Raw genomic sequence first — 26,411 nt, 5'->3', positions numbered from 1 at the left:
TTCTTGTGTTAGTCATCTGTTTCTCTTTCTGCCCTTTGCTCTTGGTAAAAGCATTCTCACTTTCCCTTGAGTTATCCCCAGCTTTTTTCACTCATAGTCCCTGTGGTTCAGGAAGAGCTGATAACACCTTTCCCTCACACCTGATGCTAGGTGTGGGCATATGCCTCAGATGTGGCCACTTAGAATCTACCATACCTGTACACACTCTGATCATTTCAGAGATGGGCACGCAAACTAGGACTTTCAATGGAATTAAGTGTGTGTATGTTGGGGGGGAGGTTAGGTGGTTGAAATTATTAAGATAGTAGGGAAAATGCCAGGTGAACATTGTCATTTGCTGCCATCTGGAGAAAGCCAACATTAGAAAAAGGGGGGTGAGGGAAGAGGGTGAGAAACATTCCTGGCCGTACAGTTAGCTCACCTAGATACAGCTATTCTTGAGGTCCTTCTTCTTTTTAAACGAATGTACCAAATACACCCAACCCTTTTTCTGCCTAAATTCACTGGAGCTGGGTTTCTATCCCTGTGAGTCAAAAGCGTCCTAAAATGTCTGCTTTGAATCATGGTTGCCTTTCTTTATTCCATCAGTTTGCTTTGCTCTCAGTGTTCTCCAGGGGTAATTTGCTCGTCTCTCTTTCAGCATTTAGCTTTTTGGTAAGTACTGTATGAGCTTGTTTCCTTCATCTATCCTGAGCCCCATTAAGGGTCTGATTTTGATGCAATCATCTTTGAGTTCTCAGAGTCCTCTGGCACAGTTCCTCAGACACAAAAGATATTCATCAGATGTTAGTGGAAAGTTTACAATTTTAAATCCACAAATATTTGGTTCCAAAGTTGTTGTTGGCTATGTCACCACACACTTCAGACCCTTCTTGCAAAGACTTACACAGATAACCACAGACCATGTGTTCAGTCCCTTATCTGCCTAACCCAAGGGGGTCTCAGCACTTCTTTAAAAATTAATTTGCTCCTTAATTAAGAGACATGATTATTTCTAATTAACCAACCTTCTATGTAATGTAAACAGATCGCAAGTAACTGCACAGCTTTGCTTAGCTTGTTACCTGTCTGAGAGCAGTACAGGGAGGCCATTTTTAGCACTTCATCTGGGGGGCTGGGGAATACGCAGAATGCTCTGACTTGCACGGATGGAATTAAGGAACTTAAAGAGATGGGATTTGTCAGCCCTTAATCCCTACCTAGCAAATTAAATTGCTGCTACATTACATCATGACATCATTTTCAGAATTTGTTGAGATGCAAGAAATTGACTCAAACTCTCTATATCTAAACTCTCATACATATATATGTATGCATATGAATGCTACCTGCAAGGAAATGTGGCAGAAAGTAGATATTCTGAATAGGATCCAGCTGGTTTGCAGCAGGTTTCATGAAGCTGTATACTCTTTACACGAGGATAAATCAGGGTTTGAGAGGAGAGAGGCAAGATATTATGCATCATAATGAGCGACCTGTCATTCTCTGACGCCATCAGGTGTGGGGGAAAGCATCCAGAGACAGACTAATGGTTCTGTAATAATGCTAATGGAGGAACACACAGCCCAAGGTGGATCCATTAAACTTCTACCTTGAAACAATTCACTGACCCGGATCCTCTCATATCCTGAAGACAGTGTGGATTCCAACTCAGATGCTCTTCACCCCTAGACAACGCAAAAATGCACAACCCAGGAAAACTCCAGCATGAGTCCTGTTTTCTACATTAGTTAATCAACTATTAGTGAACACAGCAGCACATACACTGATAGTTGACATTATCAGCACAGAAAACATGTTTTCTTTGAAGGTATGAATAAAAAAATAAGTAACACTCTTTGTCGAAAGCAAGTACGTCTAACAGTTTAGGAACCAACGGAATATGGCTTGAAATCCTCTCAAAGGTTAATGGTTATTCATTCACAGTGATTAAAGGGATACAAACAAACGCTTTACCCTTGGGTAAAATGTAATTATATTAAATGGGCATATGCTTGATTCTTTCAAAATTCCAGAATCTGCAGGCCAAGGAGTAGGACTAAAACTTTTCTCCACTGAAATCATGTGGGTCTAGTCTTTGCTGTAAGGAATGGCAGCAAGAATGTGCAAGAAGTTTATATCGTCTACAGAATATCTCTAACACATACACATCACCCTTTCTCACCCTGCTCTCTGCCCTTGGCACATGGCGTGAATGGACTGCACAAGCCCTCTGAATTCCTGTTGGGTTTGGAGATGGGAAGACGTGGGAGCTGAGCGAGATTAGGGTGTCTATCCCCCTGGGTCCCTCCCTTCTGGGTTGCCCAATGCTGGCTGTACCCCAGTGGAGGGGCTCTGCTCCTCTGAAGGTGGCCACCAACACAGGACTCCCTCCTTCCAGCTCACTCCCCAGGACCAGCTCTGCTCTTCCTGGTTTGCGGGTTACATCTCTATCCTCTTCATTTCTCCTTTTAAATAGGGTCTTTGTAAAACAGGCCCTCCTACAATGTCTTCATTTGAGTTTACCATCTGTTTCTTATTGAGATGTGGTTATACACAGCAAGCATGTTCAATATCATTTTTCAGATATTTGCTCAATATCATGGAAAGCTCCAAACACTCCCAAACTCTAATCTTGGAAAAGGTGTCAAAGCCAAGATTAAAATTGGTAATGTAGACGAGCAATTCTATTGCTATGACCACGAACTATGTAGGGAAAGTGATTTTTGAGTTTCATTTCTGCAATATTTCTGTTGATCGTTATGCTTACATTAGCTGTCACTACACTCCCAAGAAGGTCATGCTGTGATCCTTTCTGATCTGTGATTCAGGTATCTGAGGAATTCCAGAATGGAAAACAGATAAATCTGCTAAGAGACCTCGCAGGAAGGGTCACTTTCCACACATGGGGTCCCTGTGCATTTTGCAAGAGAATATCAAAGGAGATATTGAAAGGCTACCCATTTGGTCCTCAGACAGCTGACTCGTGTGCTGTTAAGTCATTGAGGTCTTGTTGAACTTCATTAAAAACAGAAGTTTATCCCAACTGCAAATGTGTTCTTTTTAATGGCTGAGTAATATTCCACTGTGTATATGTACCACAGCTTTCTTATCCATTCGTCTGCCGATGGACATTTAGGTTGCTCCCGTGTCCTGGCTATTATAAACAGTGCTGCGATGAACACTGGGGTACATGTGTCTCTTTCGATTCTGGTTTCCTCAGTGTGTATGCCCAGCAGTGGGATTGCTGGGTCATATGGCAGTTCTATTTCCAACTTTTTAAGGAATCTCCACACTGTTCTCCATAGTGGCTGTACTAGTTTGCATTCCCACCAACAGCGTAAGACGGTTCCCTTTTCTCCACACCCTCTCCAGCATTTATTGCTTGTAGACCTTTGGATAGCAGCCATTCTGACTGGTGTGAGATGGTACCTCATTGTGGTTTTGATTTGCATTTCTCTGATGAGTGATGTTGAGCATCTTTTCATGTGTTTGTTAGCCATCTGTATGTCTTCTTTGGAGAAATGTCTGTTTAGTTCTTTGGCCCATTTTTTGATTGGGTCATTTATTTTTCTGGAATTGAGCTGCAGGAGTTGCTTGTATATTTTTGAGATTAGTTGTTTGTCAGTTGCTTCATTTGCTATTATTCTCTCCCATTCTGAAGGCTGTCTTTTCACCTTGCTTATAGTTTCCTTCATTGTGCAAAAGCTTTTAAGTTTAATTAGGTCCCATTTGTTTATTTTTGCTTTTATTTCCATTACTCTGGGAGGTGGGTCATAGAGGATCCTGCTTTGGTTTATGTCACAGAGTGTTTTGCCTATGTTCTCCTCTAGGAGTTTTATAGTTTCTGGCCTTATGTTTAGATCTTTAATTCACTTTGAGTTTATTTTTGTATACAGTGTTAGAAAGTGTTCTAGTTTCATTCTTTTACAAGTGGTTGACCAGTTTTCCCAGCGCCACTTGTTAAAGAGATTGTCTTTTCACCATTGTATATTCTTCAATATACAATCTTAATTGCAATGTAAGGTAACATAACCACAGGGGTGAGACCTGAGAGTAGGGCTCGTGAAGGCCAGAATTCTGTCTACAACATTGTGATGGTGGATTTTATGACAACTTGGCTGGGCCATAGGGTGCCCAGACGTGTCATCAAACATTGCTCTGGGTGTGTCTGTTAGGATGTTTCTGGATGAGGTTAATATTTGAATCAGTAGACTGAGCAAAGCAGAGTGCCTGCCCCCAAATGGGCTCATCCAATCAGTTGAAGATAAGAAGAACAGTATAGAAAAGAAGGACTGAGTAAGAGGGAACTCCTCTTGTCTGACTGCTTTGAGCTGGGACATTGGTCTTCCCCAAATACTTTACACTTGAACTGAAACACTGGTGCTTTTTGGACCTCAAGCTGGCTGCCTTTTGGACTAGAACTACACCACTGGCTCTCCTGCATGCTAACTGCAGATTTTGGGACTTCTAAGCCTCCATATGGCTCAGAGGGTAAAGCATCTGCCTGCAAGGTAGAAGACCTGGGTTTGGTCCCTGAGACCTGGGTTTGATCCCTGGGTCAGGAAGATCCCCTGGAGAAGGAAATGGCAACCCACTCCAGTACTCTTGCCTGGAAAATCCCATGGATGGAGAAGCCTGCAGGCTACAGTCCATGGGGTCGCGAAGAGCAGGACACGACTTCACTTCACTTTCAAGCCTCTATTAATGTGTGAGCCAATTCCTTGTTTTATCTATCTATCCATCTATCTCCTACTGGTTGTTTTTCTTTGGAGAATCCTTACTAATAAAAATATGAGTAAAATAAACTCCAGTTACCCGCTGACTTTCTTTGGTCCCTAGAAACATCAAGGTAACTGCAGATTTGGCCCATTTTTCTTATGTACCAAATGGTAAAAGCTACCGTGAGTTTAAAGTCATCTCTTCTACCCCCAAAAAAAATTCTCAGCTAGATGCTCTATTTTATACTGATGTGTTCACATGGTATAAGGGAAGATAAGGAAGGAAGTTGTGAAATTCTGCTAAGTTGCCTTTCCCCCAAGTTCCAGGTCCTTATCTGTAAATAAAAATTCCTTTATCTATTTTTTGGAGGGATAAGGCTGAAAAGAAGTGATACGTATGAAACTTATAGTTCTATATCTTGCATGTTATAGATACAGCAAAGCTGGGCACTTACTATTAATAGTAAGTAAGAGAGTGAGGCAGAGGCTACCTGGAAGGTCAAAACACATCTACCAATAGTTCTGATTAGACCCATGTCTGACAGACCCATGAAAAGTGTCTGTCACTTTTCATTTGGGTATTATGTCTTCCTTCAGGATTCTAGATGGTCAATTTCCTACCAAGGACCTGGCCAAAAGGTTGGTCTTCATGAGAAGAGTGAGATGATCCTCCTACAAAACAAATGAAAATCTAAAATTCTTGGCTAAGACTTATACAATATTTTAGTTCACTCAGCAAAGTTCTTATTTTTTGAGCTTTGGCTCTGTGAAGGAGGCTGGCTAAATCCAGAGGGGTGGGTGTGGAGGCATTGAGAGTCAGGAAGTGTCGATAGTGTGGTCCCTACTCTCAGGTTACTCACAAGCTCCCCTCCCCCCATTGCTGGTCCTGACAGTCCCAAGGTCAGATGTCCGCCTGACACTCAGCAACCCTCACTGGGTTCATTGTCTTGCTCTCAGACCATCTTGCATTCAACATGGGTCTCTAACCGCCAATCTGTGGAGGGGAGCATAACTACTCGGGTATCTCATGATGAGCCAGCAGTTCAGTACCAAGAGCTGCCCTTCAAAGTGTCCACTATCTCCTGTATGCCAGGCTTGTAGAACATCCTGCTTGTGATAGATTCTGTGGTGTTGCTTCATCTTGGCGGTTGGTGTTGCTTCATCTTGGCGGTTGGCATCTTGAAGCCTCTGAGAACTTGAGCAGTGAAGAAACCGATTTGACTTTGTTTCCTTCATTTACTTAACCAAGAAATGCTTTGAGTGGTGCCTTCCCCTCCAGGCAATTCTTACGGACTTCTCTGGTAGCTCAGATGGTAAAGCGTCTGCCTACAATGTGGGAGACCTGGGTTCAATCCCTGGGTTGGGAAGATCTCCTGGAGAAGGAAATGGCAACCCACTCCAGTATTCTTGCCTGGAAAATCCCAGCTAATTCTTACCTCCAGTTAATTCTCGAACTCATAAACTTATAACAAAATCTTGGAAGATGCTGTTTTCTCTTGCATTTTAACCTTTTAAAAGTTAAATAATCCCTTAAACTTTGGCTACTGTGTGGGGACCAATCATTGGCTAATCCTAAATCTATCCCCAAATCTATTCCCAATTCCCTTCTCTCTAGCCCGTCACACATGCATGGGCACGCACACACACACATATCTATATATATACACATTCATATACAGATAAATACTGGTTTGCAAGTCATTCTTTCTGTAACTAGGGTAACCATATGACTCAGTTCTGTTCAGGGCATTGGTTAATGAAAGACTACCGATGGCTGTGGTAAAAACGTTGCATTCTTAATGAAAAGCATAGACACTGTCTCCTTACCCTTCTTTCTTCTTCCTTGAACACAGATGTATCTGTGTATATATTAATGGATGTTTAGCTAAACATAGATGTTTAGCACCATGACAAGTTTTGCAGCCACAAGAGAAAGGCCAAAGACTCGCAAAGACTTTGGCTGTCAGATCACTAAAGCACAAGGAGCAGCCACCCACCTCTCAGCTTCAGGAAATACAAGAAAAGTCAACCCGAGGCATTTAAGCCACTTTAATTGCTATTTTGTTACCTGCAGCAAAAAGTGTTCCTGATTGATATTTTACTGGATGAATTTAATGGTTAGATTCCCGGTTATGGTTTTTCTAACTCTAGAAATGTTTCTTCAGGTGGTAGAAAGAGGCTGCCCTTTTGTAATGCAGCCCAACCTTATCCTTTGATTTGTGATTTAGGACCAGGTACAGCTGAACTGTCTCAGACTATAAGGAAAATCCATATGGATAGTCATAACCTGGAGCCACTTCTTAGCCTGAAAAACTCTCAGCCGAAACGGCATTGCAGTTTTTGTTGCTTGCCTATTGCATCCCCCACAAGCAATAAAATAAGCATTTCTTATTTAGATGCATAGCCTTGGATGGGGAACAGCACTGACTATTTACATCAGAGACCACTGAATAAGGGTAAATAAGTCTTACTGTGGAGGACAAGCAGGCATACTAAGAAGTAATTATCCCACACCGAGACAGAGGAAATGCAGTCTCCTTAAAGGAAGGTGGGATTTAAGGTCAGACACACCCAGACTTACATAGTTTCTCTTCTGATTATCTGTGCCAACGTCTCTGAGCTTATGTTTCCTCACCTGAAACATGGAGATAATAACACTCAGCATCACTGGAAGGATGAAGAGGAATGATGAATGTGAAAGTACCCATCCTGATGTCTCTCTCCTGGGAAGCAAGCCATGATGGCTCAGTGAAGGAGCAAAGACGTCTGTGATGTGACACCTAGTCGCCAAGGGCAAAGGGAGCAGGTAAAGGATGGAGGATGCCTGAATGTCTTTCAGTTACACATCTTGCTGAAATATGTCAAGACCGGTAGTGTGGCTATTTTCAAAATCCATCTTTCACTAAGTCTCACATACCTGATGATGACAATGCCACAATAGAAATGTATTCAGGTTGGCAAAAGTAAAGGTCTCAGATTACTTCATGAATATATGGATACTGGTAGAAATTTATGAAGGGGTATCTAGCTTGAATTATTGATGTATTTCTAAATACTTAATGTTTTAGTGGAAAATGGATTTTTTTTAAAAATAATTTTTAGGATAACTGGTAAGCAATCTTCTTAGGAAATACTTATGAGTAATTCTTTTACTTAATTGACTTGAGTCTTTATTGACAACAATTCCTTAGGGTGAGGGAAATACACAAGTTGATGAGAAATAAAAGTGCTATGAAACTAACAACCCCAAACAGGGAGGGACCCTTTCTTGAGGGGACACTATATATTGGGCCCTGGCAAGAACTTACGTATATAATCTCATTTAATTCTTACAACAAAACTGCAAGATAAGTAGAGCACAGGTATACCTTACATAAGGGACATATTCTCGAATATCTAAAATAATTGAAAAGGTGCATGATTCAGGGCTAATCTTGAAAAAGAACAGTATATATTCATCTTTATAAGTTAAAACAGCATCAACTGTGGCAAGTGCAGATTAATTTAAAAATGAGCCCTGTCACTGGCAATAAAAAGGAATGAAGTACCATATGACACAGTTGAACCTTGGAAACATTTCGCTGAGTGAAACCAGCTAGTCACAACACTCCAGGTAGAGTGTGATTCTGTTTAAATGAGATGTCCGGAACAGACAGATCTATAGAGGAAGAAGATTTGTGGTTTCCTAGGCCTAGTGAGTTTGTGGAGGGGAGCAGGGAATGGAAAATGACTTTTAATGAATTCAGGGTTTCCTTTAGGTATGACAGAAATGTTTTAAAATCGATTGTGGTGATAACTGTACAATTTTGTGAATATACTAAAGACCATTGACTCAAACACTTTAAATGGCTGAATCAGTGAATTCTGTGGGATGTGAACTGATTTCACTGAGGTTTATATTAAACCCTGCCATCCACTTTGAAAATTATGTAATCCTTGGCAAATGCCTCAAATTTGGGATATCCCATTGTTCTCAATTTGTGCACAAATGAGATTTCATTAATGTTTCCATATCACAGCATTTCAATTTGTCTAATTCAACACATACAAAATGCTGCCACAGTGGATGATCATCAATTCAGAATGAGGAAATAAAGGCTCAAATTCACACAGCTGATAGGAGAAGGAGCCAGGTTTGGAATTCTGCTTTGCTGGTTGGCAGAGTTCCCCTCTCCCCTGAAAGGTGTAAGGTGATGGCACCATGACCCTCTTGAATATACTGCCATCGAAAAAACACCAATCAGTAGCTGCTAATAGCACAGGCAGTATTTCGTCAGGCAAGGGGCTCACAGACTGAGATCTATTTTCTCATTGAACCTCCCAGGTTCCCTTTGGAGGCATTACTGTTATCCTCATCTTGCAGAGGAGTTACTCAAAGCTCAGAAGGTAAGACAGCATGTTCAAGGCCTTGCAATTAGTAGAGAAAACATAACTGAAAACCAAGTCTTTGGGACACAGGAGTCAGTGGTCTCAACCCTCACGCTGTGCTCTTGTCAGAACATATTGATCTTCTTGGTGAGCCGGCAAGTACATCCTCATAATGCATTTCCAGTTGACTCATGAGCAATGGGAAAAAAAAAAGTTCTCTGAAAACCTTCTGGAGCCCTCTGAACAGTCTCTATGCCTTTCCCGTCCCTCATTAGTCCTCGGGATGTGGACAGGAGGCCAGCACACTGACGTAAACGGCAGCCAGATGCTGATGTGCATTATTGGAGCATTTTCAGATGATCGCTACTGGCCTATGATCCGAAATTACTGAGGTAGGATGGAGTCAAAACCACCACACTAAGAAAGATGCCATCACAAGGCATTAAGTATGTTTCTAATCTAATATCTAATGACAAATAGACCTCAGGAGGCTTTCTGGAAAGAACTCTAAGATAATGGAAGAGACAAAGCCCATTTTTGTTCCAGTAAAGGCTCTATTTTCTGATTACCATACAAAATTGGTGACATGAAATGCATACAGAGGAGTAAGTGGGTTTGAATGTCTTGAGCAGCATAGCATAGTAGTTAAAAAGCATGGCTTGGAGTCACATTGTCTGGGTGATAGTTCTTATTATTTGAGTGATACCACACATTGACATATTAGATTATTGTTATTAGATTTGGCAATAAATACAGAGAATCCAATGTAACAGTGAGTTAAATAAGACAGAATTCTGTTATTGTCTTATGTAAAATAATTCTGGAGGTGCAGCCCATGGCTAACATGACATTCCACAAGCAATAGAATCTAATCTCTATCTTTGTACACCTTCCTAGGACATAGTTTCCATTCTCAAAGCCACCTTACAAAGCACAGTGGCTGTATGAATTCCAGCCATCATATGCTCATTCCAGGTAGCAACAGAAATAGGTGGTAGAAGGAGGACAAAAGAAAACTCTTCCCAGCTGACTTGGCTCCCAACTCATCCAGAAATTCACTTATCCCAGAAATTCAGCCCCCTGGCTCACAAGGCCATTTCTAGCTGCAAGGGAGGCTGGACAGTAGAGTTTGTATCTGGACACACTGTCACGGTAGTATGCTGGGGTCTCTTACTAAAAGTGACCAGAATGCTGTTTTTCTCCTGCAAAAATTGTTTTCTAACTTTAAGTTTCAATGTCCTCACTGGAGACATGGAGATGATCACTGCATAACCCTCCTAGGATGCCTGAGGTGAGTCTGTGAGGTGATACAGAGGAATCCCTTAGCACAGGAGCACAGGGCCCAGCACAAGCTCCTGCTAACAAGGCACTCACTGTTAGCCTGAGCTACATGCTACCCGACCACCCCTACAGGAGGAGGTTCTGGCTTTTACTCACCCCCTCTAGCTCACCACAGATTGGTCTGACCAATGCTCACACAGGTAGCGTCTCCCCTCCAGACTTTAGATTTGGTCTTCCTAACCGATAGGGCAGGGTTTCTTAACCCTGGCACTAATGACATTTTTGAGTAAAATAATCTTAGGTTGTGGGGGTTGTGCCCTGTGTGCTCTGTCTGCATTCACAGAATATGCTTCCTGGACAGACGCGGCACGGGTCTCCCAGTCATGTTTCAGGGGCATGGGTCAACATTTCATGTTCAACTACTTCAAACATACTTTCCAAACTAGTGGAAATCCACCCAGCCACTTTTAAATGATGTGTCACATGCAGAAAGAACCTGATTAACTTAATTTTGCATGTCTAGGTTACTATTCAAGTTGTCACTTCTAGCCCTGGCTTAAGACTTTGGTATGAGCCAATGAGCATGGAATCTCCAAACAAGACGGAAGGTGAAGTTGCAGAATGGAAAAGAGAAACAGAGGAACGGATGGCAACAGCTCAGACTGTGAGGTCTTCCATTGTTCTGAAAAGTGACCAAAAGATCAGTTGCAGAAACATGAGCCCTTGCCCGCCTTCCTCCACAAAGTGGGTATCCCTATTAGCAGCCCATTATTAACCAGGAACACAGCAGATTAAAAATTGGCATATTAACTGAAAGTTTAAAAAAAAAAAGAAAAGAAAAACAGAGCAAGAAGAAAACATTAAAATTCCCCAAACCAAACTTTTAAGAAATTTTTTAAAAGAGCCAGGCTTCTGAATAATAAAATAGCTTTGGGTACTATGATTGGTTTTTAAAAATGCAGCCATAATTAAAGCAAGAAAGCTGAAAGTCTATTAAAATTTTTTCTTTGATACTGGAAAACTCAATTCATGACCTATATTTTATAAGAACATATACTTGAAAGGGATTTTATATGCCCTCTTCCCATTGAACTTAGAAAATACTGAATCTCTTCCATTTACTTAAGGAGGGAGGTGGTTCTGTACATAAATTACTGAGGACTTCTTTTAGAATACTGTTCATATATTAAGGTGGAGTGATTCAAAGGTATTTGTATAGATGGATGGAAGCGGCCGCCCTAGACTCTGCCCTCAGAAGGGATGGGGTTCTTACTGCAACGGTGCTGCAGTAAAAGCTGGTTTATCAAGCTCTCTGCTGATTATAAATCTTTTCTAACTGACATTTGTGGACTGTCTGGATTGATGGCCAGCATGCCTTATGAATCTTGGAGAAGCGTTCCTGAGCGTCCCCGGGACTACCACTAGGGGGAGGACCTGGCTCCGTTTGAGAAGCCATCGCCTTAACTGCGGGCTGTAGGGCTGCCTGACAAGCCAGGCTGTAACCAAGAGTAAGAAGGCTGGGAGTGTTCACTTTCTCCCTCCCACCTTCCGTCTCTCTCTCTCACCTACTACACACACACACATATGCATGCCTACACACATGCGTATACGCGTGCACACACATACGTACACACTCACACATATGCACACAAGGCAATGCTCCCTAAACTCAGGGTAGCAGATTTCAATAGATCGTAGCATTTTCATGGGTGAAGTGGTAAAAGGGCTGTGGATGTTATGGGCAGATGGGAGGAAATGAAAGGGCATGGGGGTTAGGCTGAATTGAATCCCAGCTTTATCACTCACCAACTGTGTGACTTTGGGGAAGTAAACTACCTCCACAAGCTTGTTTCCTTGACTCTAAAAGAATTGCAAAGATTCCATTAAGAGATAGCATAGAACCTAAACCAGCATCCGGTCCTGGAGACGTTGTGCAGGTGGTCATCACGGCTTCTGTCTGAAGGGCCCGCGCTGCTCCCCTGCCCTGGTCCTGGGGAGATGCTCCCTGGCCCCGGCCTTGCCTGTGCAGCACTGATGGGGGGCTCAGGGTGTGCACTCTGCCCTCCTTCCTCCTCTGCACACTCACTCCTCTGACTCAGGGTCCGTGTCTACTTCATGCATCCTTCCCTCCCTGGCCCCATCCTTACTGAACAGCAGAGGATCTGGCAGTGAACACACTCTTGAGATACTTGTTCAAAGAGGAATAAATTATTAATAAAGGTAATGTTTATTTAAAAATCCAATAAAAGGGAAGTTTATTGTGATTCACGCTTTCTGCCATTTGGGGCCATTTGTTCAGTGAACGGAATTTATTGAGGGGCTACCATGTGCCTGGAACTCTGCTGAATGTTGACAGTTGAAGATGAAAAGACAATGTGATCCCCTGGGTTTAAGCTTAAGCCATAGAAAACCAAAGGTAAAATCCAGTTCATACTTGAGGAAAATTTACAAACCTATTCTTCCCTGATAGCTCAGTTGGTAAAGAATCTGTAGTTTATGGCATTACCATGATTCCAAATAGATGGTATTGGTTACAATAACCAGGTACCGTAAAACGAGTCAATATTTAGTGTTCTCCCATTCCTCCTGAGCTCATCACAAAACTCTTATGTGACCTCTTCTTGTTACCTCCACTGTTCCCACCCTGGCCCAGGCCATGGTCCTCTAGTGCCCGGAATGCCAACATGTCCATACTTCTGTTCTCCACTGAGTAGCACAAGTCATCTCTTAACAGGACAATCAGATTTTACCACTTTCCTGCTTAAAACCACCCAAAGGCTTCCTATTAAATTCAAAATGAAATCTTACAGAGCTCTAACCCAGGGATCTGAAAACTTTTTCTATAAATGGTCAATTTACATTAAAGAATGTATATATTTAATACAGTTTAAATATTTAAACTATTTAACATGTTTAATATATTTTAAATATATATTTAGGTAGTTTATATATACATATTTAGGTAGGTGGTGTTGTTGTTCAGTTGCTAAGTTGTGCCTGACTCTTCAACTCCATGGACTGTAACATACCAGGCTTCCCTGTCTTTCACCACCTCCTGGAGTTTGCTCAAACTCATGTCCATTGAATTGGTGATGCTATCTAACCATCTCATCCTCTTTTGCCGCTTCTCCTCCTGCCCTAAATCTTTCCCACCATCAAGGTTTTTTCCAGTGACTCATCTCTTTTCATCAGGTGACCAAAGTATTGGAGATTCAGCTTCAGCATCAATCCTTCCAGTGAATATTCAGGGTTGTTTTCCTTTTGGATTGACTGGTTTGATCTCCTTACAGTCCAAGGGACTCTCAAGAGTCTTCTCCAGCACCACAGATTGAAAGCATCAGTTCTTCTGTGGTCAGCCTTCTTTGTGGTCCAACTTTCACATCTGTACATGACTACTAGAAAAACTATAGCTTTGGCTATATGGACCTTTGTGGGCAAAGTGATGTCTCTGCTTTTCAACAGGCTGTCTAGGTTTGTCTTAGCTTTTCCTCCAAGGAGCAAGCATCTTTTAATTTCATGGCTCCAGTCACCGTCCACAGTGATTTTGAAGCCCAAGAAAATAAAATCGTCACTGCTTTCACTGTTCCCCTTCTATTTGCCCTGAAGTGATGGAACCACATGCCAAAATCTTAGTTTTTTGAATGTTGAGTTTTAAGCCAACGTTTTCACCCTCCTCTTTCACCCTCAAGAGATATATAAGTATATATTTAAACTTAAAAATTTTTTTTACAAATTTAAAAAATATATTTAGGTGGTATATATTTTTGGCTTTGTGGGACATTCAGTCTCTGTTCCATCTACCTACCCAGTTCTAAGAACATCATGCGAAAACAGCCTTTGTCAATGCTTGGATAAATGAACATGGTTGTATTTTAATAAAACTTTTTTAACTTAAAAAGAAACAGTCAGTGGAACAGACTTGGCCCATGGCCCACAGTTTGCTGGCTCCTGCTGGCCTTTCCTCTGGGCCTCACCGGGGCCCCTTCTTTGTGCTCACATTCTCCCACCATCACGGTCTCCTCTCTGTCCCACCATCTTCTTTCCTGCCTCAGACCTTTGCACTTTCTGATCCCTCCACCTGGAAGGTCCTTGCTTGGTCTCTAGACACTGTGGCTCCTGCATTCACCCTGGTCTCAGCTTAGATGTCACATCTTTAGAGAGGCCTTCCTTGACCTTGTTGTCATTCTGTCACATCACCTGGTTCTATTTTATTTAAAGGACTTAAGTTATCTTGTTTATTCCACTCATCATTAATTATCTTTCTCCTCCGAATGAAAAGCAAATGTCTTCAGAGTAGAGAGCTAACCGGTCATGGCCGGTACGGCATCTCCAAAACTTAGAACACTATCTGGTTCATAGATGCTGACCAATAAACATTCTTTGAATGATTTTGCTGAATGAAGTGTCATCAGGAATTGATTTGAAATAAGACTTTCCCTGAAATTCTAACTGTTTAGTGCCAGGGTGGGTCTGCCACGATGTTATATTAATGTAACACTAAGAATTCCTGGACTACTCAGAGTGGATCCTCGGGCATCAGGGATGGATTTCAGTGGTGCCGGAGTCCACCATGCTCGATGCCATAACAACTCAAAGAAGCTTTCTTTTTTATTTTGTAGCTGCTCATCTGATTTTCATTTTAACCGGAGACCCACACTAGAGTTATTCTTTCAAAATGTGGAATGATCACTAAGATTCTGAAGCTACCAATGCCTCTTTACCTTCCCTTAACTTTAACCTATTATGCTGTTTTGGTTGGCTTATTTAGTTAACTTTTATTTGATTTTTGATAGTTGATGTCACAGATCCTTCTCTCTCCCAAATGAGAATGGATGACTCCCAGACTGAGTCTAAAATATACCAAGCAAACAAGTGGGGCAGGGGCTATCAAAGGTTTGTTTTTATGAGTAACTTCCGTGAGCACAGGAGCCAATCCGTCCAGTTTCGTGGGTTACCCTCAGTGCCTAGAAGATCTGGCATGAATGAGAATAAGTGTGGGTGATGGGCAGAGGGGAGACAGCCATGCAAGGAACCAAGGCTTCATGGTTAGAGAGAAGAGTGATTTAAAAACAAGGTGGTGTCTATTTCTTGAACTGGTCTCTGGCCCCAAGGACTCATATATGAACTCAGGTGAAGCGAGGGCTACGGATAAAAATGGGAGAACTGTTTTCAAAGATCCCTGCATTAAAGATGCAGCACAGAGCTTCAGTGGTTGGGTGTCCTCTTAACAGAACACAGGGCTCCAGGCATCCTCCTCTGTCTCACCACCCCCCACGGTATCTCCAAGGCACCAGTGGACGAGCAGCAACAGTGTCTCCATCAGAGAGGGGCTGGGGTATAAAGGAGGGAAAAAAGTGCCTACGACAAGGCTGTTGACTGGCTTGGTTTACAGCCCCTGTAGACACCACATGGGGACCCCAGATGTGGATAGGAGCAAGTCAGAAGACATTCAGCTTCTTGAGTAGTAGCAAGGTCCAGATAACAGTTTTGATACATCTTATTCTGGAATTTTCCCTTTGGGAACATGTCTCTGATTAGCTTATGCAACTCTTTCATAAATTTTGTTTTATGGTCAACTTCACTGGAGTGATTTATATCATAATTCAATCTGAATGGCACTATAGCCTGTTAATGGGTTGCTGGGCAACTTATCTAAGCTAAGATTCTGATGATGACTCCAGGAGAGGGGTCAGAATCAACAATTTCAGTCCTCTTCCTCAACCACACAATCTGGGGAGAAGTTTAGCCCAAGACAGTTCACAGCTTACAGATACAGCTAGTGAAATGAGCACAAGACTTAGAGATATTGGGTATAATCCAGAAACACAAATAAATGTCCAGCAGTATGCTCATCCGTGAAAAGAAAGACTGTTAAATCTTCTTACATGAGTTTAGCTGAGATACCAATATAGTACTCTGATTAAAAGTGTCACCCCAATATACATCAAAATGTAATAAGCGTATCATTTATCCTATCAATTCCACTGGTATGAATTTACCCAGAAGAAACTGTCACACAAGTAGGAAGAGATGTGTCCTCCCTTGCAGAATTGATTGCAAATCGGGAAAAGTTAAAACAATTTAAGTCAATATGGGATTGGCTAACTAGATGATGGTAGATCTAAGCATTAGCTGTTTAAAATAATGATATAACTTGATATTTATTGACTTACAAAAATGTCCACAGGACCGTGCAGACTGAAGAACGTGAGGCACAGAAGAGCACGTAGAGCTCTGTTTCCATGGGACTGTGCTGTGTGTGCATCCCTGTGTGCCCAGGGAGAGCCCTAGAACCATGCTCCTGGATGGCAACTGTGGTTTGCTCCGAATGGTGAGACTGGAGGGCACCTGCACTTTTTCACTTTAGTAAAGCTATGGGGAAAGTGGGATTGTTTTATTTTTAAAAGAAATTTACTTAAGAAAAAAATAGCTCTGTGCCCAATATGAAGCCCGTGGGACTGGCTGGGATTGTTGAGAATGGAAAAACCTTTGATATGAGAGTCTAAACATCAGCAGAGGAAAACAGGACAGCTGGTGAACCAAAAGGCACAGGCAATATGGCAACAAATAAACAGGTGACCAGAAAAGGGACTTTACCACCACCAAGCTGAGGGTGTATGCTGAGTGAGGTCTCAAATACCAACTCTCAAATATGAAACCCATCTGTATTTAGCCCAAGCTGTTTTAGAAAATACCAACTGCAGAGCAAAGTTGAGCTCCCGAGACAATCATTTTTAGGTCCCAAAGGTCATTTGATTGGCTGGTTCCCTCTGTCTGCCATGATAGAACTTACTGAGACTAGAAGAACAGAAACTCAGGTGGATGCCAGAGATAAAAGATAACTCCCCTCCTGCCCCTAGTCTCCTCATATCACGTCTTCAAGGGAGGCCGGCTTCCCGCCCTCCTGGGATGAGTGGTCCCTATGACTGCACTGCCTCTCCTACCAACTGCAATTCTGATTTATTTGTTGCTGTCTCCCCACCTGGCTGTCAGGAGGAAATGTGCAGCATCTTGCAAGTCCATGGCTGGATTCTCAGAATTTAGAATTTAGGGACAGAGTAGATGCTCAATAAAAATACTGGGTGAAAAAAAAAATAAAGGGAGCAAGAGAGGGCACAGTCCTTGGGCTCTCAGACGTTAGAAGATGAGGATTTAGCCACTAATCTCTGCCTCCGTTCAACAGCCTCAAGAAGGGTTAGCATGCAGGTAAGCAATGGGCATCTCTTAAGACTCAGAACATGCACCTCTAGGTCCTGTGGTCCTGTCCTCTCTCTGAAGAAAGGTCAGTGTTGCATTCATCTTTCTCAGTCACACAGTGTGGTGAGTAAGATATTTTCTCCATTACCTCCCTCCCCTGATGGCTCTCAAAACTGCCTCTCCCGTCTATGTGGTGGGTGCCCTTCTCCCAGCTGCCCCTGCTAACATTAGGGTAGCCAACAACATGGAGGAAGAACTCAGCTGAGGCCAACAGCTAGCTTCTGGATCTTGTTGGAGGGCTGCCTCTGGGCTGCTGCAACCCAGTGTGTAGTCCCAGCTGAGCAGAAGTGTCTGGGAACCAAAGTCCCCCTGGGGAGAGCATGGAGAATGGAGAGCATAGCTCCCTGGATCCAGAGCTGGAGTAACTCCAATGTCTGTGCTTTATGTCATTTCCCAGAGTCCTCCCTCCCCAGGGGATTGAGCTCAGAAGGGCCTACCCTGGTACCTGACCTACTGTGGTACCTCAAGTTGGCTGGCTGCTCCTTCCTGCAGCGCTCCCCACTCGCAATCCTGTACCTGTCCGGTAAACCACCTGCCCTCAGTCCTCACCTCAGGGTCTGTTTCTGGAGGAAGCCCTGAACACCAGTCCTCACGCATAGCCCTTCTCAGTGGTGCCAGAGGCCCAGTGGTGACAAGACACGGGGGAGCTGGTGCCAGGAGGCACTGTGGGGCCCTGGTGTGTGTCCTCCAGGAACTTCCAGGGTCGCAGCCTCTACCTACCCACCCCCCTCACACCTGTGAGGTCCTGGCATTGGGCACTCACAGAACATCAGACTCACACAGAGTTCTCATTGGCTCCAAGGAACAGCCAGGGTCTGAGTTTGGGTTCCATAAATCAATGCCTTGAAGCTCCACAAAAGGGATGGTATGTAATCTACAAAGTTCAAAGACTGTTATTTTCTGTTGATCTTCCTTCATCTAGTAATGATTCCCTAAAACAATACCCTGGAGTTTATGCTGAGCAGCTAGAAATGGCCTCCTGTCTGCACGTAGAGATAAATATGGGTGACCTTCTTTGGTGATCGATTGATGCTGATGGCATCTGGGTACATCGCAACATGAAAATGATGCTTGGTTGGTTGGGAGATGGATGTTCCTTCACACAAACTGTATGTCTTTTTGCCTTACCTTCCCTAGAGGGTAGACCGCCAGAATAGTAAGAATAATTGCAGCATTAACAATACTCTGGCATTTCTTAAACATTTCCAAGCACTGAGTGAAGCACACTGCCTACGTTAATCTGTGCATAGAGCTTTCTAGGGTAGGTACTATTCTATACCTACCCTATCTGTTAATACAGACAAGGTGACTGAGGCTTCTAGAAAGTTCACTAACCTATTCACAATCTCATCTTGTTAAGGAGTTGAGCAGAGCATCAGTCCCAGCTCCAGGCCACAGTGCTATATGTAGGACCAGCTACATAAAATGGGCCTTTCCTGATAGCTCAGTTGGTAAAGAATCCACCTTCAATATGGGAGACCTGGGTTCAATTCCTGGGTCGGGAAGATCTGCTGGAGAAGGGATAGGCTACCCACTCCAGTATTCTGGCCTGGAAAATTCCATGGCCTGGAAAAGTCCATGGGGTCACCAAGAGTTGGACATGACTGAGTGACTTTCGTTTTCACTTTCACTTTCAGTGTAAAATGAAGATGCAGGATCTCTTGTTGAACAATTATTAAGAATTTTAAGATGGCGACAACAGATCATTAAACCAAGTATGGAGCCCTTTGGAGCCTGGGGCTCTGTGAGGCTGTGCAGGTCCCATCCCATGAAGCTGCTCTGGTTATGTGGATACAGAAGAAAGTGATGCGAGTGATATAAGGGCCCCCATGCTTAACATCGTTTAACCCTAGGAACTGAGCAACAGCTCACATTAAATGAAAAGTGACTCAGGGTGCCTGGCTCTTTGGTCAGAAGAGCTGGTTATTTTCTGTCAGGAGTTAACTCAGTTCATCTGAAAGACCTACACAAATACTTCCCTTTAGCTGGGCCTGCAAAGAGTCCATGTGTGAGAAGGTGGCCACGTACAGTATGGTGTCCAGGAAAGAGCCTGTGGCTTGAGGCCAGACGCAGACACTGATTCTAGCTCATCCACCAGCCTTAGCTGGTTCAAGTTCCCAGATCTCTCTGAGATTCAGCCTTCTCATCTGTATGATGGGAAGAGTGGTACCCACACCTCAGGGCAGAGTGGAGGAAATGATACAGTTAGAGAAAGCTCTTGGCACACAGCAGTGTCCCCCTGAATGTGATGATCATTCAGTGACTATTTGCACAGGGAAGTTTGTGGGTCAGTTGGAAGAGCACATGATTTGGAGGTCGATGCTGTGGGTTGAGTCCTGAACAGTGTACCCACCTGTCATTTATGTGAACTGGGCAAGGTCAATGAATTCCTGAGGTTTGGGATTCCTCTCTGTGAAATGAATGCAATACAGTGTCTACAGAGCATAGGATTCCATGAGCCACAAATGAGCAGGACATTGTGGAAACAGAAGAGGTGATCATTTCTCCAGCCTGTCAGAGATTGTCAGGACTCCCAGCTTAGGATGGGAGGGGACCGGAAAACAGGCCCCACCTCTGTCCCAGGTTTCCACTGTCCTCACAGACATCAGGTACCATCTGCTTGAGCTCTCCCACAGGATGCAAAGTAATCTAAGGGTATTTTTTCCGCTGAAACTTTTACACAACATTGTTGCATTTTTGACCTCAAATTTGACTGACTCCATATTTCAATTCCTGTTGTATAATCAAACCCAGAGGGTGCAGAAAAAGAAAACCATGAATCAGGCCAAATTCTGCATAACTGGAAGAAACTATTCCATACAGATATCCAAGTCTTTATGTATTTTTATAGGATAATACCAATCACAAATAGAAGTTTAAGGTGGTTTATGTTTTGCTGGGAATACGTTCACGCTAACCGAATTGCTTTGTGCTTTAAGAAATTCAATGGGCATAAAGGATTCCATTTTTCTCTGAAAATAACGACATGTATATAAAGCAATAAAATTTGAAATTCTTTCTGAAACTTTAAAGAAGGGCGCAGTGGGAGAAAAATTGGACATCGTCTAATCATATACACATATAATATACAAAGACATGTACATGCTCACAGCCGCCTCACAGCCGCCTCGGATGTAACCGCTGTCATTTACATTTAGAACACTTCTCAGGCCCATCTCGAATTCCAATCACTCACAAACAGGGCCCGGGTACCACACATGGAAACTGGGAATCATTTTTCTGCTCTGCTCAAACTCCAGTTACTTGAATAGCTTTCCCCATCAGTTCTTCTAACTCATTCTGCAAATCAGCTTGTTTAAGATTTCTGTAAACTTCCAACCCAAATTCCAGGATACGTCTTGTTGGAGGTCATCTCTCCATCAAAAGCAGCCTATTGAGCGATGCTGAGGGGAAGGTCTGCCCTGAGGTGATCTGACCCGGCGTCACTAGCCTGCTCTCTGACTCTCCAGGCCCATTTTACAGAATGCCTTCAAATCCCAGAAGGGAGAGGGCTGCTCCTGACCCTGGGGTTCTATCTGACCAAGTGCAGGAGGCTAGCTCCCGGAAGCTGAAGGGAGGTTTTAGGCACCTTGCATACAATTAGTCACCTGGTAGGCTAGGTGGTTGCCATGGGAATACTCACTGAGCCTCGGGTATCTACATGTTATTGATACATTCCTTCCATTCAGCAAAGGAAAAAAGAACCAGCCGAGCAGCCCCTGAGCGTCCCTGTCCTACTGGCCTGAGGAGTGACTCCTTTGTTTCAAGTGTTTGGGCATAATCCAGACACAGCAGTGCTGGCGTTCTTCACTGGCTTGTTTTCACTCAATGTATGTGAAAGCTTAAAATTAAAGTCTACCGTTAAAATAGGGATTTTTCTACTGCTCTTCACTTTCTAAAGCATTATGCTCAGGAGTGACTACTGCTGCTGCTGGCCACAGAATGCTTTAATTAGTATCTACGGGCCAAAAAGGGAGCTCTCAATTCTAAAACTTTTACTGACAGAAAGGTTAAAACTGGGGAAAAGATGACAGGAGTTCCGTAGTAACCTTGATTTCCATAGAGTAGAAACATGTATTTCCAGAGAGGGAAATAAAATGTCTTGCCTTTGACCCTTTGAACAAGGACAAAAGTTTTCTCCATCCACGTCTTCTAAGAAAAGGGGGGCGGAAACGTCCTACACATTTCCCCCAAATGGTTCTTATTAAAAGGCAATCATGAAGAGAAATATTCATTGAGGAGCTGCAGTAAGGTCCTTAATTTCCCTCAAAGTCCTGCTGTACACCAAGCTCAGCCTTGGGCCCTCACAAGGGGCCCTCACAATGGTGTCCAATATCAACCATACGTCGGAGACTGAGATGTTGGTCACCCTTAAAGGTCACCTTTGCACACAAGGGAAGACATTTTCACAGCTTGCAGCACCCCAGTCATGTTCTGAGCTGTAGTTTTCTAGAGCCTGCTTCTGTCCAGGGAAACAATACATCAGTGTTGACACACACCAACAGTAACTCAGAACGGTGGCGATGAAACAGTCTCCAGAATCCCCAGAGATCACAGTAGGCCACCTCCCAAGCCTTTATGCAAACTGTGAGCTGACTTAACATACCTGTAGGTGACCCCTCCATGACGTGGCCGATGTAGGGGCCTTCCCGGAAGATGGGTCTGTTGTCATTTTGATCAATCACGATGACTTCCAGAGGGACCGGCCCCTCGAGAGTCCTGCCGTTGACATCTACGGTCTCCACAAATAGCTGTTGGAGCAAAGAGATTGGGGGAGAAAGAAGGCATTCATTCATTAGGAAAATTGAAGTTGGGTTCTCTGGAGAAAGTAGGTTATGTCAGCAATTTTATGAGCCCTTGGCAATATTCAAACTTTGGTCTCAATGGATAGTCACGAGGACTAGAATAGAAACTAAACATTACAGAATAAAAGACAAAGATCAGTTCATGCTAGTTCCCCTTGGGAAATTTACAATTAATTCATCAAATCTGCAAAGGAAGTCCACACACACACACACACAAAAAAGGAGGAAAACACCAGCAATCAACCACAGCTGAGGAAATGCGCTTACATTGTTTCTGTTTTTCCAATATCATTATGCTTAAAAGGAATGTTATGCTAATAAAAATAATTGACTAAGCAGTTATGAACAGAGTGTATTAAGAAATAACTGGAAGTGTTTATGGTGGTATTTAGGGGAAATTCAGGTCAGTAAAAATTTGTAAAGAACCTTCCTGAGGCAAGGAAGGAGTGTGTGGGGGTCCTAAGCAGGACCTCAGGGCTCCTGCCCACGAGACCTTTACAGTCTAGGGGGCATTTCACAGATTCCTGCCTTCAGATCCCAAGGATGAAGGAAACAGCATCGAAAAACCAGCTTGCCTTGTTGCTTGGAAACAAGGAATTACATCTTGGCTTTTCCGGTGAAACACGGAAACATGGGGTCCCAATGCTCTCATTTCTAGGCCTGAGTCTGCCTTGATTAACTCAGGGGCAACAGTCACACTTCTTAGCTATCAGTATTGTTCCCCTCTTGGGAACTGGTTGAGTAGTTGTATCAGAAAAAGGTGTCTGCAGTCATAATCCTTGGGATATGGTCTCTGCAGTTGGAATCCCAGCACACTCTCTCACTAGTTATGTGACCTCGACCCATACAGTTAACCTCTTCGTTTTATCATCTGTAAAATGGGTTCATAAAATAATCATTATTAGGAATAATGGTAACCAGCATTACCCAGGGCTTACTGAGGCGCCCTATCACGTTAATTCACTTGAGGTTCACTGTGTCCCTGTGAACCATTTGTAAAGAGGGAACAGAGCCAGTTAGACAACAGCTCGGTGGAGTCTGGAGTCGGCCTTGTGAAGTCGGTCTGCAGATTTACATTTTTAACCATTACAAACAATGCTTGCAGATCACTTAATGTAATGCCTGTCACATAGATCATCTCAAGAATATTAGCTGCTACTATTATTGTTACTGTTGTTATTATCAACCCCGTTGTCAAAACTAGCCCAAATTAGGAAAAGAAAAGAGAAACACATTTGTTATACCCTACCTGAATGTGTTGTAAAAAGGTCTGACCCTTTGGAAAGTATTGACAACATGGTACGTGTGTGCATTCTCAGTCATGCCCAACTCTTCGCGACCCCAGGCTCCTCTGTCCATGGGATTTCCCAGGCAAGAACATTGGCGTGGATTGCCATTTCCTTCCCCAAGGGATCTTCCCGACCTAGGAATCGAACCCATGTCTCCTGCATTGGCAGGCGGGTTCTTTACCACTGAACCTCCTGGGAAGCCCAAATTCATCAAACCTGTGAAGGACTCACACACTTTATTCCATCCCACATTCCATACTTTATTCCATCCCTTTATTCCATACCTCTCCTGTTAGTGTTTGAGAGATGCTGCCCTTACGTACGTGGGAATATTCACTGGGGTGTTGTTTCTAACAATGAGATTACACTGGTGTCCGCTAAGTATCCAGCTGAAAGGGATGAATTGAATATTTATGTAGTAAGACACTAAAATACAGCCATTAGGTAAAATCACTATTCAGCCTTGTGGATCGGCTTGAACACCGTATGAAAAAGCACAGAGCAGCATGTCCACTATGCATGTGCTGCAGATAACGGGGGCGCAAAGAGTTAGACACGACCTAGTGACTGAACAGTAGCAACTGTACATGTGTGATGCACACACACGGACAGAATGTGAGAACAGTACACAGGCGTGAAACCAGGTATGTTTGAGTAGAGGAGTTTTTTTCACTAATACTGTCTCATCTTTTCACTAGTAAATTCACACACACACACACACACACACACACACTTTGATTTCTGGGACAGATAAAATAATGCACACGTATCATAGCTAAGAAGAAATTAAATAGGCAGAGCCTTTTAACATCTGCACACAAAGGAGATCTTACAGAGAGTGAACTTTTATGCTGATTTTTTTAAAGCTACTGTGAGAATACTGCTAAACAAAGAAAATAAAAATCAAGCTTTGGGAGCAATTTCTTCCAATAATGAAGATCTGGCCTTTTGTCTTCCCAAAATAGCCAAGGACTTAACTTTATTTCAACCAAAAACCTGTGTCTAAAGACACTAGATAACTTGGATTTGAATCCTAAGATCCCACAGCCTACAAGACTTGGCTAGTGTTGTAAACCACAAGTAAGAGGAATAGAATTCACATTTTTGCCAAATTGTCACACTGGGTGGGGCAGACTCTAGATCTCACCTCAGCATAATGGAAAGACAGACGGACACTAAGCAGATAAACTGATCAGGATGAATGCCAAATGTTAAGCTGAATCTTACAAACCAAAGGTATCAACGTGAGACTATTTTATGTTACAATACTAACCAGAGTTTGACTCCTGAATTTTGTATTGAAAATAATAATGCTAGAAATGAAGGCCTCTGGAACAGGATTGAAAAAGAACGAAGTGCTCCTAGGATGCATTTAATAATTTTAGGTAATTTAACAGAAATCCATTAAGGACAGTCCTCAGCCCTGTCCTCAGCCCTGTGCTCACCCATCCTCAGCCCTGTTCTCTCCCATCCTCAGCCTTGTCCTGCCCCATCCTCAGCCCTGTCCTCCCCATCCTCAGCCCTGTCCTCCCCATCCTCAGCACTGTCCTCCCTTATCCTCAGCCCTGTCCTCCCCCATCCTCAGCCCTGTTCTCTCCCAACCCCAGCCCTGTCCTGCCCCATCCTCAGCCCTGTCCTCCCCATCATCAGCCCTGTGCTCCCCCATCCTCAGCCCTGTCTCCACATCCTCAGCCCCGTGCTCTCCCACCCTCAGCCCTGTTCTCTCCCAACCTCAGCCCTTGTCCTCCCCCATCCTCAGCCCTGGGCTCCCCATCCTCAGCCCTGTCCTTCCTTATCCTCAGTCCTGTCCTCCCCCGTCCTCAGCCCTGTGCTCCCCCATCCTCAGCCCTGTCCTCCCTTATCCTCAGCCCTGTCCTCCCTTATCCTCAGCACTGTCCTCCTTTATCCTCAGCCCTGTCCTCCCCCATCCTCAGCCCTGTCCTCCCCATCCTCAGCCCTGTCCTCCCTTATCCTCAGCACTGTGCTCCCCCATCCTCAGCCCTGTCCTCCCCTGTCCTCAGCCCTGTCCTCCCCCATCCTCAGCCCTGTGCTCCCCCATCCTCAGCCCTGTCCTCCCCCATCCTCAGCCCTGTCCTCCCCCATCCTCAGCCCTGTGCTCCCCCATCCTCAGCACTGTCCTCCCCCATCCTCAGCCCTGTCCTCCCCCATCCTCAGCCCTGTCTTCCCCATCCTCAGCCCTGTGCTCTCTCATCCTCAGCCCTGTCCTCCCCATCCTCAGCCCTGTCCTCCCTTATCCTCAGCCCTGTCCTCCCTTATCCTCAGCCCTGTCCTCCCCCATCCTCAGCCCTGTCCTCCCTTATCCTCAGCCCTGTCCTCCCTTATCCTCAGCCCTGTCCTCCCTTATCCTCAGCCCTGTCCTCCCTTATCCTCAGACCTGTCCTCCCTCATCCTCAGCCCTGTTCTCCCTTATCCTCAGCCCTGTGCTCCCCCATCCTCAGCCCTTTTCTCCCTTATCCTCAGCCCTGTCCTCCTGCCATCAACAAGTCCTGTCTATACTGCTTGTTCTACATCCTGGATCTCTCTCAAATCCACCTTCTTCTCTCCAAATTAATCATCACCTCCAAAGAGTAGCTTCTGTGACTTCTTTCCTGGGCCTCTGCAATAGGCACCTGATGGTTGGCCTGCACCTAAGAGGTTACTTTGATGTGTCGACTCGACTGTCATAGAGTGCTCAGATTAAACATAATTTC

The 26,411-nt window shown here is 43.8% G+C and overlaps 1 protein-coding gene across 2 annotated transcripts in view; it reads right to left on the bottom strand.

Annotated features, from left to right (window-relative positions):
- CDH13 (cadherin 13) overlaps positions 1 to 26,411 on the bottom strand; it is a 1,016,104-nt gene that overhangs the window by 338,172 nt on the left and 651,521 nt on the right. For both annotated transcript variants that reach the window (NM_001035277.2, XM_024978135.2), the window contains one exon: positions 22,213 to 22,357. In NM_001035277.2, the coding sequence (NP_001030354.1) occupies positions 22,213 to 22,357 (145 nt within the window). The remainder of the gene's footprint in view (positions 1 to 22,212; positions 22,358 to 26,411) is intronic.

The sequence above is a fragment of the Bos taurus genome, chromosome 18, assembly GCF_002263795.3.
Source record: "Bos taurus isolate L1 Dominette 01449 registration number 42190680 breed Hereford chromosome 18, ARS-UCD2.0, whole genome shotgun sequence".
Classification (NCBI taxonomy): Eukaryota; Metazoa; Chordata; class Mammalia; order Artiodactyla; family Bovidae; genus Bos; species Bos taurus.
This window is presented reverse-complemented; position numbering and strand designations above follow the sequence as displayed.